This window comes from Protomyctophum parallelum (genome assembly GCF_964188405.1).
Source record: "Protomyctophum parallelum genome assembly, chromosome: 5".
NCBI classification, from domain to species: domain Eukaryota; kingdom Metazoa; phylum Chordata; class Actinopteri; order Myctophiformes; family Myctophidae; genus Protomyctophum; species Protomyctophum parallelum.
Window position 1 is genome coordinate 53,327,035 of NC_139702.1, and position 18,421 is coordinate 53,345,455.

Consider the following 18,421-nt stretch of genomic DNA (forward strand, 5'->3'; position numbering starts at 1 on the left):
TTGTCGTCACACAACCATTTCCTCATCTAAATGTAATATGGTGGTATGGACATGGAGCAGCATAACACGACTAAAAAAAAATCTAAATTATTTTTGTTGGATATTGTGATTAAATACTTAAACTAAATGAGTAATACATAATTGCACATTGGGCGTCTTACATATCTTCATTTTCTTCAATTAATTAATTTAGCCAATATTGTATGCTTACATAATGATCACCAACTAGCATGGCAAACTACTTTATGGGGAAAAGATCATGGATGGAACAAGTATTTGACCTATGAGGGTGCTTGCTTGGAACTACCTGTAATTTTGGATTCCACATGGACAATGAGAGAGAGAGAGCCAGTTAGTCAGGCCTACCTGTGGAGCTTCTGGTGTGTCAAGAATGAGGTCTGGTAGATCTCGGATTATCTTGTCAAAGGCTCGGGCCATGTCTGACTGGGACATCACTTTGCCGGACAGGTCAGAAAGCAGCCGGGAGGTAAGCTCTCTGTGGCTGGCCTTCCCCTCAAGGGACAGGGAGACAGCCAGCGAGGAGAACTCATACTTATTGGAGCCCAGGTTCAGTTCCTTCAGCAACATCTAAACAAAGGCAACATTGTTGTACAAATGTCAATTTAATGTGGGAAGGTCAGGAGTAAAACAGTGATGCCCTTAACAGCAAAGCCTAGCTTTCCAAAAATGGATAAAAAAAGGAAAAGATGGATCATGGATGTGGGGTATTATTTACAGACATCTACTGTTGGGACCGCTATGATGATAAAAAAGTTAATATACATTGGGGGGGGAGGGGGGGATATTTACATGTCGGATACAACAAAATGTACACATATGTTTTTTCATTTATTCATCAATAAAAGTGTTAAAAAAAAAAAAAGTGAATATACATAACAGCTAAACTACATATCTGAAATGTAAAAATGCAAGTTGTCCTGGATAGCCACACAACTGACCTGAGAAGATAAAAGTATATTTTCTATACATTTTGCAATAATGTTAGGTTATTAAATGTGAAATAAAGCTGTAAAATGTATGCAGAACCATCAAATATAATTGCTATAGCAAATATTCTCAGTTAATTCTATGCACACAAGATATTTTCCTAAAGAACTCACCCATACAAAGATAGATGGGCTACCAGTGCATCTCAGATTTTGTTGTCTCACTTACCTGGACTTCTTTTGTGTCTCCGTGTTCAAAGTATTCTTGTACAATAGGGTTGACCGTTTTCTCAAGCTCCTTTTCATTCAAGTCCAACTCTGGCTTCACTGTGGCATAAACTGTGTCCCCCTGTCAAGGACAAACCAATTTCACATCATCTGAAATAGAAACAGCACTGCTAGGATTTGAATTTACGGTATGGCTTCATTGGCTTATAGTATACACACACTCTGAATGCACTGCTACAAGTGACCATATTTCCACAGTGGCCATTATTCAACAGAACACTCATTAGAACATGATAAATATGATGCAAGAGCAAAATTACTTATTAATGTGTGAATATGGCCAATTATATTCATCACTCCTACATGTCCATGTACCCTAAATAGTCCTCCTGCATTAATAGTTCGTTTGGTTGCAATACACCTAATGTAAAGGAATATTCATATGTACCTCATACATGAGACAATACTCATTCTGAAAAGGAACGACACAGCAAGAACACTTGCATGTCACTTGCATCAGAGGTTGTTGTTTTTTTTTTACCTTGCCATTGAACTTCTATCAAATGCTAGTTTGATAGACAATATCCAAGTCAATATCCAACATTCATTACTTAAATACCATAGCTTGGACAAATACTATCTGGAACATAATTATGCATTATTTATATGTAAATTGAAACTTAAATTCCTGTGTACATTTGTTGCCAAGATTACCAGAGTGAGCTTGAGCGCTTTTCAGGTGTGTACAGGAGAAACATGGTAGGCTTAGAGAACAATTGTCAACTTTCAGTTGTCTTGACACCAACTAGAAGGGAGAAAAAGTCATCTTTCTCTAGTTTGTTTCAGCAAGTAAGAATAGTAAGTTCTATTGTTCTGAAAGTCTCTCTCTCTCTCTGGGGGTTTTTCTTTTTACTGAAGGGAGTCAAAACAAGACCTTTCAGAACACACGTATGGTAGACAGTACGTCCTTCAAATTCATTTAACCCATTCTGACCTGAGATCAGATTCTAAAAATGTCTTCTACATCCTGACAGTTTTCATTCTGACCTGAGATCAGATTTTAAAAATGTCTATGTCAGTCGCTCTTTGATTTTTCAAAAATATCAGACCTACGGGGCTGGGGTGGACTGCGGGATATTTCTGTGCATCTGTGTATCTGTAATATTGTTTTGTATTTGACTGTTTTGTCCATGTTTCATATATATATATATATATATATATATATATATATATATATATATATATGAAAGAAAATTAATAAAGCACAAATCATAAATATAAAAATAAAGCAGACCTACAAGCTCGTAGCGCGCCACTCGGTGGCGCGCTATGAGCTTGTAGATCTGCTATTTTTAAATAGCTGAAGCATAACGTAATGCTAACACCAAAAGGGGTTCCCGCCCAAAAAGGGTTAAACAACATATGTGGTCACCTGTTGCCCTTGCCCATGTCTCCTCAGTAAACAGTTGATAAATCAAAAGGGCATTACATACCATCTGACTAAAGATATGGTAGCCATATGACATTCAGAAACTATACAGATCTTCTGACCATACCACACCAGGGCCAAAAGACATGACTGGGGTCTGTTTAAGCTCTTCAGAGTCTATTATCAAGTGCCAAGTGGGCCATCCTCCTTGACAGATGCTCCATTCCCACTACGTCGGTCCCATGTCAGACTGACCAGAATACAAATACAAATACAACAGGCCTTGAGCATCGCGTTGAACGTTTTCTTGATAACGGGGTTAAAGATTGACAATACAGTGTGATTGCGGTGGGCTGGGGACAGAGCCATACGTGTTAAATTATAGTCATGAGTAGTGTAGTTTTTATATATATATATATGGAGATCTAAGGGTTTGAGGTCAGATGTAGAGTTGCTGCCAGCTGCCGAGTTATGCTGGCTCCATATATGCAGATCTAGGTGAAGATCCAGTATTCTCCATGTATGGTTATCCAGGGTTAGATGAGGTCAGTGTCGCGATCTTCATATATGGTGATGGCCATATATGATGGCGTGATGCGTCACCATATATGGAGGTCTAAGGGTCTTCATGATGTCACACGAGGCATGACCATATATGGAGACGTGATGTCACGAGTGGTGACAATATATGGAGACGTGATGTCACGAGGCATGACCATATATGGAGGCACGGATGGGAGATGCACGTTTTCATAGTAAATGCGACCTACAGTCGCAAAATATTCTTACGGACTTTGGCCTTTAACTGCAAAAAGAATCTAGCATGAAGGAAGCGCAGATCATAGGATACCACAGCTAATGCCATCTGTTCTCATGGACATACATGAATTAAACTGTCAGTGCCGTTCACAGCGGCAACAACAGAGGGCATTAATCATGTCATCCCACACTGTGCCATCGTTTTCACCGAAGGATTATACAGTACATTGTGGGATTCATTAGACGGACAGGTGTGCATATGCTTGTTGTCTGTATGTGGACAATTACTGTCTTGTGTGAGGTGTGTGAGGCCTCTTTTATTCACCAGTGTGTCGTTTCCCCACTAGGGATGTATACCGGTTCCAATACGTTGACTGCCAAGTTATTTGGGTCCAAAGTGGCCACCGATACTCAAAACTATATAGTGCGACTTGACTTAATGGCTTAGCACCGGTATCGAATAAAACCTTACAGTACTCAAGTATAAATCCAGAGATGACACGGACATTGCTCGTCTTTCGGTGCCTGGGCTGAATAGCGTGATCGCACCAGGTGTTAAGGTGAATTTTAGGAACAACTAAGAGGGCCTTATCTGAGGCTCAATGCTAAGGTTCATATGGGACCACCATTTCTAAAATGTAACTAGGATCCTGTTTAGGCGATGGTTGTAAATGTATTAAAAATCTACTGATAACAGCTGCCAAACAGCACAGTTTAACAGCATATATCTAAATGACGGAGCGGTTGCGCAAAGACCCCGCCCGGCAGCACTGTTTAACCCATTCTGACCGGGCACCCATTTTGGTGTCAGCATCATGTTATGCTTTAGCTATTGAAAAATAGCAGATCTACAAGCTCATATCGCGCCACCGAGTGGCGCGATACGAGCTTGTAGGTCTGCTATTTTTTTTTTAAATCGAAGAGCGACTGACATTTTTAGAATCTGATCTCAGGTCAGAATGGGTTAATCAGACACAGTGTGTGTCCGGCGGAAACCTCGTATGAATCTGATCTCAGGTCAGAATGGGTTAATGCAATTTATTTGTGCAAGTTATAAGTATTTTCTGTTGAATTATTCATGACAAAGTTGTACAGTATGTATATCCATAACAAACAAGTAGCACGCTCGCAAACAATTCACTAGTTCTTTGTTTCAATCATTTTATTATTATCATTTTTCACAATTATATTACCTGATCATCTTCTTCTAAAATACACTAGTTGTAAACTATACCGTCATGCATACATCTGTCGCGCGAATTATCAAAACATTAGAAAGTAGGCTAGCCGGCATTGTATCAGATTGTGACAATATAATAATAATAATAATAATAAAATTATTGAAAGAAAGAACTAGTGTATTGTCTGCGCGTGCTGCTTGCTTATTTTATGGATATACATACTGTGACTTTTACAACTTTGTGATGAGTAATTCAACAAAACATACTTATAACTTGCACAAACAATTTGCATTAAACAGTGCTGCCGGGCGGGTTTAACACTAGATGCTGATGCACTAAGGCTCATTTATGCTCCTTTTACTTAAAATAACATTATCCATATGATGTAACCGTCACTGCTCACATACAGTACTTCCATGTGTCCTTTGTTGATTTAAAGCCATACTTCCACTAGGGGGCAGTTCAGAGTCAAAACCGTCTCTTCTGACAACTAGTCAGAAACAACTTTTAAACAACTTATAAAGCTTATAGTTTATAAAGCTCTCAATGGTCTCGCACCTTCCTACATACACGACTGCCAGTGCTTGCCTAGATATGTCCCAAACCGCCCCCTCAGGTCTACCATTGCTGGCCTGCTCGATGTGCCTAAAAAAACATGGTGAAGCAGCCTTCTGCTTCTACGGGTCGACGGCGTGGAAAAAACTCCCACTATACCTTCGACAGGCAGCCTCTGTAGACATTTTTAAAGCACAACTTCTACACTCTTGCTTTTAGTTGAACTTTTAAAATCTTTGTTGTTATTCATGTCCTCACGGTATTGCATTACTCCTATTATTTTTATGTTTAATGCTAATTTGAGCTGCATTTCATGTCATGAAAGGGGCTATACAAATAAAGTTTTATAGCCCCTCCTTTATACACAGGTTTAATGTTTGTTTTTCATAAATTATGGAGTTAGGCCGTTATTCGTCTCAACTGCATTATAACAAGAGCCATAATGTGCCCACATTAGGCCCATACCTGTGCAGCTTCATCGTAGTTTGGGTCTCGTGCGTCGGGTTCCTCAACTTCATAAACCTGTCCTGCTGCCCCCCACACTCCTTTACCACCAGCACCACCTGACCAACAAATACCACTGTTAGCATAGCACGAGTCGTAGTCAGAGCTAGCATAAGCCTTGATTGGGTGCCATAATTAATTTATTATTAGCATAGATAGTTCTACCTTGACCACATTACCCCTGGCATTTCTTTAAAAATGTTTACATCAGTTGCAATGTGACACTAGCCTGGGTTCCAGCCTGTCACTCGCTACTCAGTCTGGCCAGCGTTGTTGCTAATACGTCAGCCTGTGCCACTCAATCCATGCTTCTCACTGTTGAAAGAAATAGCTCCAGTTCGAGACTAAACCTACAGTCAAAAGTCAAAAAAATAATTAGATTCAGTAGTCCACAGATGTATTTAGTGTTTAGTGAATGATAAGTTCACTAAACTTTTTTTTCACCCAACCCGCACCACAGACCAATCAGAAGCCACAGGTCCCTTTTACATGTCCCGACCCTTTCCAGACTGAGTGACAAAACAAATCCACGGAATGCAGCGAATCAGGCTGGAACCCAGGCTAATGTGACAAACTAAGAGCTTGTTGATCGACTATTTAAGTTATGTTATATGATTGTTGCCGATATGTAATGTATTGTATGTCTTGCGAAGGAATTGAGTACAATAACTCACAGGATTATTGTGTCATGCTTTAAACTGATCTTTTTTTTCCTGTACTGCCGCACTGTTATCAATAAAGTCTAATAAAGTAATCAATTAGTGGACAGATTCACGATGAAGAAACAAGGAGCCCTTACCTTTCTTAGGCAGGCCCCGGCCTTTGCCGGTGCGTGACTTGCGGTCATTGGTGTTGGCTTTGCCTTTAGGGCTGTTGGGGTCGCTACCCGCCAAGTCACCCGACTCAGAGAACGACTCACTGTTTGAGTTTCGGGACGAGGACTTGCGCAGACGCCGTTTAGCTTTGGCCTTGAGCCGGGCCTCGTGGAGAGCCTTCTCCTGGGGCGTCCAGTTACCATTGATCTCCGCTTCATGCAGCCCGTCGTCTTCATCGCCATTTGCTAGATCACCTTCCATGGAGAATACTCCTGTGTACAGACAGAGGGGAAATGGTGGCCAGAGTCAGTAAAGCTTGATTTATATCCATTTGTGCAACAGAGTATAACATTTGTCTTTCTACTTTGACAGGATGTGCAGATAACCTTGGAGGTGTTATACTGCAATAGCTACAGTAGTACTGTCAACAATGGATACCACAGATTTTAGACAACAGTTGAGTTTGAACCTTAATAGTCTTGACTCTGAAATCACGCACACACACACAAGAATGAGGACATACGTTTTAATGACTGTAAGTTAGCTTATCGGTTATCTATCTGTGTTCACAACCTCTGGCACTATATTATAAATAATAATAAAATGTGTACAAATATATATATATATATATATATATATATATATATATACAGAGACATAGGCTATTAGGCAGTTAAGTACTCACTTCATGCTACAATATTTTTTTCCATAGGCTGAGTAAAGCCAATGGCTCTCTCTCTCTGAGTGGGTTATCAGACAAAGAAAAAGAAATACTGCGCAAACACAACAGCTGTTGGATATGGTCTGTCCATGCAAGAGATGCAGTCTAGTGAGAAGTCTAAAAACAGTGATCCTGTTCAACCTATACCGTCTCATGGCTGTGTAGCTTGTCAAAAAACGTGTTTTGAAGCTTGAAAATAAGTTTTTTCAGATGAGCAACACTGTCATGCAAGTCTGCAACAGTATACATTTAGTGTGTGTCCCCTCTGAAAGCATGCAGAACATGCCGTTTCACAGAATGGCGCCAGAAACTGGTGAGACTCTAATGAGACACTTGCAGCTGTTTGGATACTTGGTTAAAGGGGAATTTCACCAATATAATACATCTGAACTGCATTGTTCCAGCCCTTCATGTAATTCTCTCCAAGGGTTTTCAGGAGGTTATGCATTACATTAGGCCAACCACATTAGACTCAGTAGACTGCTTAAAATGCTACCTTATAATTTGAGAACTATCTGCTACCAGCAGCGATTCCCACTAAAGTTTTAGGCCACCAGCATTTTACTACGCTGATTTTCAAATGATATGGAGTAGCTGTCCTCTTTGTGACATAATAGCAGGGCTCCAGACTAACTTTTTTCACCACCGTCCCGGAACCGTCCCAAAATACAATTTGAACCGTCCCGAAGTAAATGTATACCGTCCCGGGGGGTACAAAAAAGCACCACTCAAAAATTGTGAAATTAATAACTATTCCTATTGTAATAGAAATATAATTAAGCCAAACAAATAATGTACCGTATTGAATACATGCAGACAGTACATTATTTGTTTGGCTTCATGTTTCTTCTGTAGATACACTGATTTAGTCAAAATGCTCCCAGATGAAAAATAGGGCTTGGTTAAAAATGTTAATCGAATTAATCAGAGGCATTGTAAATTTGTAATTAATTAATCTAAATTAATCATATTTTAATCGCATATCAATATTCAACCTGAGAACAGTGATATTTATTTTCAAATGGATTTCGTTATTTTGGTGTAGCCTACCAGTGAATCAATGAATAGTGACTACAGTAGCTTATAAAATGTTGGTGTAGGCTACTTGATCAAAGACCAACAGATAACGTGCAGCAATGCAGGTATATGAATACTCAAATGTCTATTACATGGTTGGCATGAGAAAACAAATAAAAACAACTTTATTAGGGGGAATACTAAGACGAAGGATCAATAAATAATAATAATAATAAATACAATCAATAAAAACTGTGGAATGAGAGCGTTTTGGGGTGTGCATTCCACCGTGTTGGGGCAGCAATTCCAGAACAATCTGAGCATTAGAAAACATCTGTTGCTTCAGAGGATATATACCAACATATTATGTCGATGCCAGCTAGCAAGCCTAGCATGGAAGCTAACGTTAAACGTTGCTGTAGTGTAGCCCCATGTCCATATGGAACCTTTCTGTGGCACACAACAATGGTTTTATCCAGGCTTCCAACCGTTTTTCAATCTAAATGTCCCATCCACGGGGAAAAAGCAATATAATTCCTATGATTCAGCGACATGGAAAACACATGCACAAGTAGCTACATCACAGCAGGACAATATTAAAAGAAAATCAGATTACAATAATTTGGCACGGCAGAACATTGCATTGCAACTAGGGCATTAACATAATAATCGAATAGTCGACTAGCAAAACACTATTCGACACTGTTAATTGACATCCGATTATTCGCTAATATTAATTTTAATATTTTTTTATGATTTTTATGATATTTCTTTTTCTACAGCAGACATGCAGCTGTGAGCTCGGTTGTTTTGTTGGTAATTCGCCAACTTCAGTACTAATCCATTCCTGGCTGATTGTTTTCATATCATATACAAGCCTACTGTACGTGGGTTTTGCCGTCACCCTCACTCGTGTAGGTGCGGCGGCGGATCGGCGGTGGCGTTGCTAGTCTAGCAGCATGCTGCTAGTCTAGCAGCATTCAAGACAGTTTTTCTTTGGGAAAAGCATAATGCGATATGCCTCATACGCTCAATGGGGACAACTACAGTGTGTAAATACTTTTACTATTGGTGAGTTTATTACTGTAGTTTGTTCAACAAGTTAGATTGGAGACGTGTCGTCCGGTACAGTAAAGTAGCAGGAGTTCCTCCTCACTCTGCCCAATATTATCCAGTTTGGTGACAGTCAAACTACAGTAGCTCTTGCCGTGATTTCATGTTTCTTCATGCTTATCCAACAACAACAAAAAACGCTATGCCGCACGTTCATAGTTATAATAGTCGCGATGAAGTTAAGTAGTTGATCATCTTCATAGCCTGGCAGCCTTGAGCCTGCTAGCTAGCAAACCTAGTATGTAATCATAACCTCCTCCTAGCTTGTAGCTCCTTCTAAAAACCAAAGGAACTGTGGTTGTAACTTGTTGTTGAACATTTAGGGTTGTATGAAAAACATCGCATGGTTCATTCCTCCTCCTCCTCCTCCCCGCTCCAGTCTCCACTCTCCAAACATTGTGAACAACGTAACATGCTATGCTGCTCCGTAGAACGGTCTTGCGCATCAAAAATAGCAGATTTACAAGCTCACAACGTGTCCATCCGTGAGTCATTGTGGACTTGCAACTTTGACTTGAAACAGCTGAGCTAATTTCGGCCAATCAGAGCGGCATTCAGCGTACTCTAGTAAGAGAGTGGTGACACTCGCGTTGACTCCCACTGTAACAATGGAATGCGGAAGTGCTCATTCTATCTCAATGGGATAGTTCCAATGTTGGAACTATAGCCCATAGGTACCCGCTTTGCGGTGAGATCAAAGTGTGTCACCACTCTCTCAGTACTATTCCACTCGGCCTGCATTCACCGGCTCTGTTTTGCTTCACTCGCTGGCTGTTTCAGAACACGGTGTTTTAATGCTTGATTGGATGGAATAAATATCATATTTTACCGCAGACTAATCGACTATAAATCTATTTTGATGGTATGGTTAATTGGTTAATGCCCTAATTGCAACTGTAGTAGAAATTGAACTTATGTGTTCATGTTCAGTGTTTGTGTTGTACTATGCTATCATCTGAACATTTATTCAAACAGTATGTTGGATTTGTATGCAATTCAAGGATTTCTCAAAAAAACTAATGTATAATTAATTAATTACAAATTACTTGAGACCAATATTGCAAATTTGCTGATTCTTGAAACTTTTTTTTAAGCACCAACATAAATAACTTGTATAGTCTTCCAGTGATCTTCTGCCATTCAACTCAAGTTGAAGTGTTTGTAAACAAGGATATGTTGTGACGGTAAAAAGAAAGTGGTAAGAAAATGGCTGATTGGCTGTAGAAGTTGAACTCTGCAGAAAAACAACAACAACGATCTGAGTGTTACTGTAGTTTTGGCAATTGACATAGTAGGCGTGGTGCTGTTGGCAGGCATAGGATAGGACGACGGAGGGAGGTAGCACGTGGTGGAGAAATGCTGACACCAGCTTCTCTTTCTCCTTCGGTGTCTCATGGCACTGTCTAGAGCAGCACAACATGGGTCTGACTACATATGGCAGTGTTGTTGGGCTTACTACTGGTCACATGACCCAACTGTGGGAGATAGGGCAATGAACATTGGAGGGGTGTAATGGATACCCCAGAGCCCTTCTACTATACAAACGAGCCCTCTACTCTACCAAATGTCAGTCAGTGAGTATGAGAAGTTATCTTGGTTCTGACAACGTTATGTTCCTATAGATTACAGGACATGTAGTGGGAAGGGCAAGGGAGGAGAGCGGGACATTGGCCAAACCACAAAACCCAAACCAACCGTTGGGCTACTCCTTGCTCTTACTCAGGAGCCTGTACTTTCCTAGTATACTACAAACCAACTACGAGTCCTCACTATCATACAGATGCATGTATCCCACCATTAGGCTAGTACTCACTTATGCTGCATTCACACTAGAGCCGAGCTGAAATAAGCTGAAACTTGTTACCATTAGTAGTGTGAATGCAGCATTATACAGCCTATACTACATACTCAGTGAATACTAGACTAGAAAGTTATAGATCTCGTGTACAACATGCACACCAAGTACCATGGTACTGCATACCAAGTACAATACGTAATGTTAATTTAACTAAAAAAAAACTAAAATCCAAGAGGCTACAATTCTATTCTTTCATTATATGTATATTTAAATCTCAGTCATTAACATCCCATTATGTTCCTTTTTTCCTTTCACAAGCTAAAGTATGCAGTGCAGACTTTAGACAAAATGTGTGTATTGAACAATTTTGCAAATGATTACTAATATATCATGCATGATGTTAAAAAACTCAAGGCAGAAAGCTTTTTAACTGACTTTCACAGAGGACCACATCCTGTGTGCAAGTACTGTATATGTCACACTGTTTCAAACTGCTGCAGAACAGGTAGAGCACTACTGTCAAACACTCCCTGGGCCTGCAAAAACGAGTAAACAACTGACCACGTGTCATCTTCTCCTCTTTCGCTCATGCAGACCACACGCCCTGCCAGGACTGTAAATCAACAAACCAATGTCAGCCAGCCAAAAACACACCCAGTCAGACAAAAAAGGAAGGGCAGAAGTAAATTGGCCTGCAAACCAATACAGCCATCATAAAGGACCAAAATTGCAATGTTACCTAATAAGTATGGGCAACTTGAAACCAATAGGAGACTATGGGCTGTATTTTGCCAGTACCAGGTCTTATTACTTAACTTAAGACCTGGAGGCGTGATCAATGCCATTTGGCTATTCTGAGTGGCCAAAGAGCATTGGTCTTAAGGTCTTAAGTTAAGTAATAAGACCTGGTACTTAAGACACGCAAAATACAGCCCTATATGTCTTTGGGCATCTGTAATGCAGATCTCATCCTCAAGATCCAATAGTTAGGTTCCAAATTTGAAATAAAAAAAAAAAAGGGACAAAGGGTTTGCTTTTCTTCGCCTTGCCTCGCCTCTTCTGTTTTCATATTGTCACCATGTTATGTTCTGCTTACATGCAGATCCTATCGATGCTGTTTGTTTTGCTGTGAGTTTTCTGTATTGTATTGTGAGATGTTTTTGCCTTTAATCACTTCTCACAGCTCACTTCCCCTTCTCCAATTGAAGCAATAAACGAGCAACATTCGCCTGCTGCCATGTTAAACATACCCAGTACTGTCTGCCACCTGCACACTGACCAGACAGAAGGCATACCGAGCCAATACAGTACCACAGAGGAGACAGGCAAGTGATGCGGTGAGTTACCTTCCATTTGCTCTACCAATAAATCCACCAACCTCACCACAGACCACAAGGTCAACCAACCTTGAACCTACCACCACAGTGACTGGAGGACTGACCCAAACAGTGTTAAACCCTCATGACAGCTGTTTAACTATTCTAACCCTGACATGACATCTCAATTCTAGCCATTTAATTATAGGCAATCATTATTTTAAATCACAATTTTCAAAAACAGCAGAAATACTATTTGCGGGCTAGTACTATGATGGGGAAAATGTCCCTGTGTAGCAGTCAGCCACAAGAAGAGAGGGTATGCCATTGGGTGACTGATTTGCAAAGGGGGTCAGTACTCAGTATAGTGCAAAGAGGTTTTTTTTTTCCAGAGCCCTCACAAGATTGCCCTAGTTTTTTTTTTTTTTATGTAAATGGCTGCCTCGTCTAAGATGACCACGCTCAACAGATTGTCACTAACACCTGCCCCACACACATCCATTCCACAATCCACACACCTCAGGGTAATGGTAGCAGAGGTAAACTACACATAATATGTACTCTAAAAAGTCAAATAAACAGCCACATTATGATATGGACCAAGTAATCCCTACAAGACCAGAGGGAGAGAAGGGTGCGGTGGGCGGTGCGTTTGGCTCAAGGGGTTCAACTGTCATTTCTTACAGACATGAATGTGGAGGGAGCTACATGCCACAAGCTCAACTCTTGACATTTCAGTAGGGTGGCAAATGTGTATTTGCGATTTACCACCACCAGATGCAAGGTAAGACAGGGTAAATAAATGTTCAAGTAAATAGAGTGCCTAATAAGATTGTTGGTTTCATTTTAACCAAATCACAAAACAAGACGACTTGTGGTGGTCAAACACAAGTGAATGCTTGTTGCATGAACAAAATATATGAATAAAAGCTGCATATTGCTTCTAGCAAGCCACACCGCTTCCACTGTGATTGTTTCTGTAACATTTAGGGTCTAAATTTTAGACCACCCCGCCCAACAATACACCACACTAGAGTCTAGACCCATTATGTTACAGTTCAATCAAAACTAACTTCTGCTCTACATTGAATTAAGTTAGGCCTATTTGACTTCGGCCGTCTGACAGCTGCAGTGCAACAACACTGATAACGAGCTGTAACAAGAATGTTAGGTTGTATACAAAAGATTAGAGCAAGAATAATAAACGGTTAAGATTCAGATAATGACTTAATCAACAAAGCAAAAATGCTGATCAATGTACTGTTGCTGCCAATTCAAGTTCAAGACTTTATTGTAATAGTATACCTGCCCACAATTAAACGAATCTTACAGTACAAACATTAACCACTTTTATCGCTATATACACTTTACACACAAAGCTTTGGAAATCTCCCCAAAACAGGGACTCCAGCATCCCTATGGTCAAAGTTATTCATAAGATGAAAAATGACCAGTCCAGAATTGTACAGTACAATTGTACAATTGTACAATTGCAAAAGCATGTAGTAGCACTGGCAGGTCAGGGCGTGTGTTTATGTATTAGGGTTGCGAGGAAGGGAGGAGGCAGGAGTTGACAAAAGAACAAGAGTAAGACCTCAACATACATTATGTGTATTCAGCAGGCCATGAACAAATCAGGCTTGACATCTGTGGCAGAGTATGTTCCAGTTTTCCTCCATTTAAACAGCAGTCACAGAAATGACCAGAAAGAGTAGACGTTGCAATGGTGTTAATAACGATCCTATGACATGATCTTTGTGCTACGGTATAATATTAATCAGTGCCATTGGTCAGAGGACAGACCTGCCTAGTACCTACTGTATGTCACCCAAAATGTTTCTATATTTGCGGATTTAGCTGATTCTCTTATCCAAAGGGGTGATTCAGGGGTGGGTGAGCAGGTGGCGGGCAGGTCAGAATCTTATTTGAGATACAGCTACAGGGTGTGCAGGAGGGTCTTTGGGTGGTATCCGGAGAACTCGCAAGTTTTCCGACTCGCAGCGGTTTAGTGCATTTTTAGTTTTACTTTAAATTGAATTGAATTGAGAGATAGAGAGGATAGTTGTTTAGAGTTTACACTAGATGAAGTAGGAATGCTAAAGTTTAAACACCAAAGTACCGAAACAATGTAATTAATTAGTAAATAATATCCTGAATTGGTATGTCTACCATCATTGGTATTCACATACTCAATTTTGTATCATTATCTAGCAGAGCTGACCATTTAATTGCACAAAATAATTTGATCACGTTAGAAATGAAATATAACATCTGTGGGGTTGACATACCACACTGTTGAAGACAGCGATGAAGACATTGAAGCGAAGAATTTTCGCTGTGGCGACTGCGAGTTGGTTAACTGGCGAGTTCTCCGTTATCCCTTTGGGTCACATGGTTGTCTTACTATAATCTAAAGGTAAAACAGACACATAGATCGAGGAGGACTGCATGGAGGTAATGTCACCTGGCTTCTCTAAGCGTGGTCTCAAAGCGACATTGATATTCCAATTGAGTTGTGCACTGTAGTTATCGCGGCATTTGTCGCCTTTTGTTCATTTGCACTGGCTTGGCAACCATTCGCCTGTTTTGTGTATTGCATTACAACAGTATTTATTAATGTTGTTGTGTGTAGGGGGGCATGAATACGTGTACAATAATGTCTGTCTTGTCCTATTTTTATACTTGTTATGATTATTGAATAAATAGCACTGGTCTGCTTGACCAGTAAAAAAAAAGCGTTGCTTGCTCACTCTCATTTGCGTAAGCACATATTGATACACTTGTAGACACTAGACATCTGCATTATCAAATAAATTGACATCTGTGCACACTGCACAATCATACGAGACGCATGTTGTTTTCCTAATTCCTACTCATTCTGTTAAGTTCCATTTCTTATATCTTCTGGTCACATCATGTGTCGAGTACTGTGTGTGTGCGTGTGTGTGCAATTCATTTTAGAATGTGTGTGACGCTTCCTGCCTCATGTTGAACCATCAAATTCTAAATACTAAACTTATTGTCAAATTTCAAACAAATAGTGGGTTATTATTATGACCACAACGTAACTTATGAATCTCCGACCTTAAACACAAATCAATTTCCTGTCTGTGCAGTAATAATTCCAAAAATGGTTTACATTGGGCAGGCGTCATTTGTAGTAACTAAACTATATCTCAGTCTAATTGCAGTGCTGCTCTCAATACTCTTTTTGCTCTCAAAAAGTCTATTTCTTTTACAACATTAAATGCAAGGCAATTGAGATTATGTAAGGTGGCCCTATGTCCTAGTAGTAAGATATACGCTCAGCGTCACTGTTACACTAGTGGCGTCACGTCAAAGACTGACGGTGACAGTCAGACTGATGACTTAAAATGACTTTACACGTGCTATTCATATTAACACACCACGTCCGTTTGCGCATGTAAAATTAAGGTATATCGGTTCAACTACTCTGTTACAATATGGTTATTGTGGGTGGGTGGTTCAAAATCTCGCATATATGCTATATGGTGTATGTCTGATGATGCGCGTCCGGTAAATTAATGCAATCTCAGTAATTGAAGTGAAAAGGTTGCAAAAGAAAGAATGTGGCTTGTGTTGATGACAACAACCACACGCCCCCACGAAAGGGGGCGTGTGGTTTCCAAAGCAACATTTACACTCCGTAGTACAACGGTGTCGCATGTCCAAAAAAAGAACTTGTCTTGTTGTCTACCGCACATGTTAATAATTAATACCAATATGAATATGATAACTATATGGTTAACACATGCATCTTAACACATGTACATATTATGTACAAAAACAGAATGTAGACCATCGTGTGTAGATCACGTATCGTGTAGGCCAGGGAGCCTGGTGCAGATTAGGCTAAACAAAACCAAGCACTAGACACAAACAAGGCTTCGTAAAGCGGAAGTAGGCGCTGACTATGGGGGGGTTGAGCCAATCACGAGAGTGAACGGGTTAAACGTTAACGTGTTCGGGCCAGACGACGTCGAACGACTGAAAACGAAAACAAACCAGTCAAAACATAACACGAAGCTCCGAACATCGTCACAGACACACCATGCCATGTCAAACAGAGCGAGACGGAGGTCGAAATGTGTGCAGCACAATGGCTGTGAATCGCAGTGCTGTGTGTTCGAGAGAGAGCACATGGTGGTGTAGCATGCTGGTGCTACTCCACTCCACTGTCTCCACTGCCCATCCCTTCCAACCACAGGACAATGGAATGGATCAGGGGGTGCACGGCACTGCACGCAATGTCCTCCCTCCAGATTACCCCCCAAATGCATTGCACACTGCACAGTACCACTCAAATCACTTGTCGATGCATGACTCACCGTCGTGTTGTTGAGCGATGGTCCATGTCTCCACTTCTGTCGCCATGGCGCTCTTAAAAAAAATGCTTGTATTCTTTTGTCTCTATTTTAGCGTGAAACCGAAATACTCACTGTGCGCGAGCTCTTCCAAATCGCTACGGAACCCAAAAACAGAGTGCAAAAACGAGCAAAAGTAATGTCAGTAAAATGGGAAAAGTCGTGTGACTTGAAAGAACACCACGTTCGCTCACCTTAAAATACAATCTGTGCAAAATGCACACAATAATACAAACGCAAAAATAAATCACAATGAATCGACTATGCACAAAAATGCTATTAATTGTATCCCTCGCAGAGGTCTGCAAAGAGTTAAGTCAAGATATCAAAATGCAGTGAGAAGTGAGTTAGCTTGTGTGTTCAGAATCAGACGAGCAGTGTGCAAGATAGAATAAACAAAGTGTGTTTTTAACTTTGGAAGGCTGTCTCTACACGGAGTCACGTGGAGAAAACGCGGACGGGGAGTGGTCAGTAGAGGGGGGCAGGTACAGACCCGTTCTGACCAATCACAGAGGAGGAAAACAACAGTCCCATAATGCATGTACAATCCAGCTCTGGCACAATCTTAAGAGTAATGTACAATCTTTAGAGACAGTACAACTTGTACTCTAACAAGTGTACAATACATCCATCTCACTCATTCAAACAAACCACAATACCACACTAGTTCAGTGGTTTTCAACCAGCTAGTGGAGGTTTCAGGTGGTCCGCTCATTTGAGGTCATTTGAGGAGAGTTGGTAACCAAATGGACCCTAATCCCTTATAGATCTTTATCTTGTGAGTGTACAATAAAACCAAATGGACCCTTATGGTTATGGATCCATTTGGTTTAATTTTACGCTTTCAATTGATTGAATCTTTTATTCACAGTATGTAGAATGGGTACCACTGGGTACAAACTATCCTTACACCTGGGAAAAACTGAATCCATCCTCTTCGGATCAAATAGTAATCTCAGCAAGGCAGATGGCTTCTTGGTTAGAGTGGGTGACAATATTATCACACGAAAAGATCAAATTACCTACCTAGGTTCCATCCTGGAGGCCAATCTTTCCGGTGATAAGATGGCCACCAACGTAATCAAAAAAGTCAATCAAAGAACAAGATTCCTTTACAGGATCTCCTCACTGGTCAGCAAAAACACCTTGAAGACCTTAACAGGAGCCCTCGTACAAGGTTTCTTTGACTATGCATCCACCTCTTGGTACCACAGCACCTCAAAGGCCCTTAAAACAAGGCTCCAGACCTCCCAAAACAAACTGGTCAGGCTCCTACTTGGCCTCACCCCCCTGCCCACTTTGACAGGCTGGGATGGCTTAGGGTCGACGACAGAGTACAGCATCTTGCAATGGGTCTGGTCCACAAGATTCGATACACCACCAAGATACCCATGTACCTGTCTAAATACTTCCTTAGTGTAAACGAAGTCCACACCCACAACACCAGAGGGAGTACAACAAACCATGTACAACCCAGATTCGGCACAAACAAGGGACTAAATTCTTTTCGCTCCTATGCCACCAAAATGTGGAACGCCCTACCAACAGTCATTAAGACATGTGAATCCCTTGACTCCTTCAAAACCGCTCTCAAAGGGCACCTACGGATGGCTGCAATTCGAAACTGGCCTCTGTAAAATCTGAATCCCCCCC

The 18,421-nt window shown here is 40.6% G+C and overlaps 1 protein-coding gene across 1 annotated transcript in view; it reads right to left on the reverse strand.

The window, feature by feature from the left end:
* Positions 1 to 17,153, reverse strand: part of pdcd4a (programmed cell death 4a) — a 30,607-nt gene extending 13,454 nt beyond the window's left edge. The window contains exons 1-5 of the mRNA XM_083765903.1: positions 16,733 to 17,153; positions 6,403 to 6,690; positions 5,565 to 5,662; positions 1,177 to 1,296; positions 367 to 588 (exon numbers count right to left, since the gene is read on the reverse strand). Coding sequence (XP_083622029.1) covers positions 367 to 588; positions 1,177 to 1,296; positions 5,565 to 5,662; positions 6,403 to 6,690; positions 16,733 to 16,778 — 774 coding nt within the window. The 5' untranslated portion in view covers positions 16,779 to 17,153. The remainder of the gene's footprint in view (positions 1 to 366; positions 589 to 1,176; positions 1,297 to 5,564; positions 5,663 to 6,402; positions 6,691 to 16,732) is intronic.
* Positions 17,154 to 18,421: the final 1,268 nt, after the last annotated feature.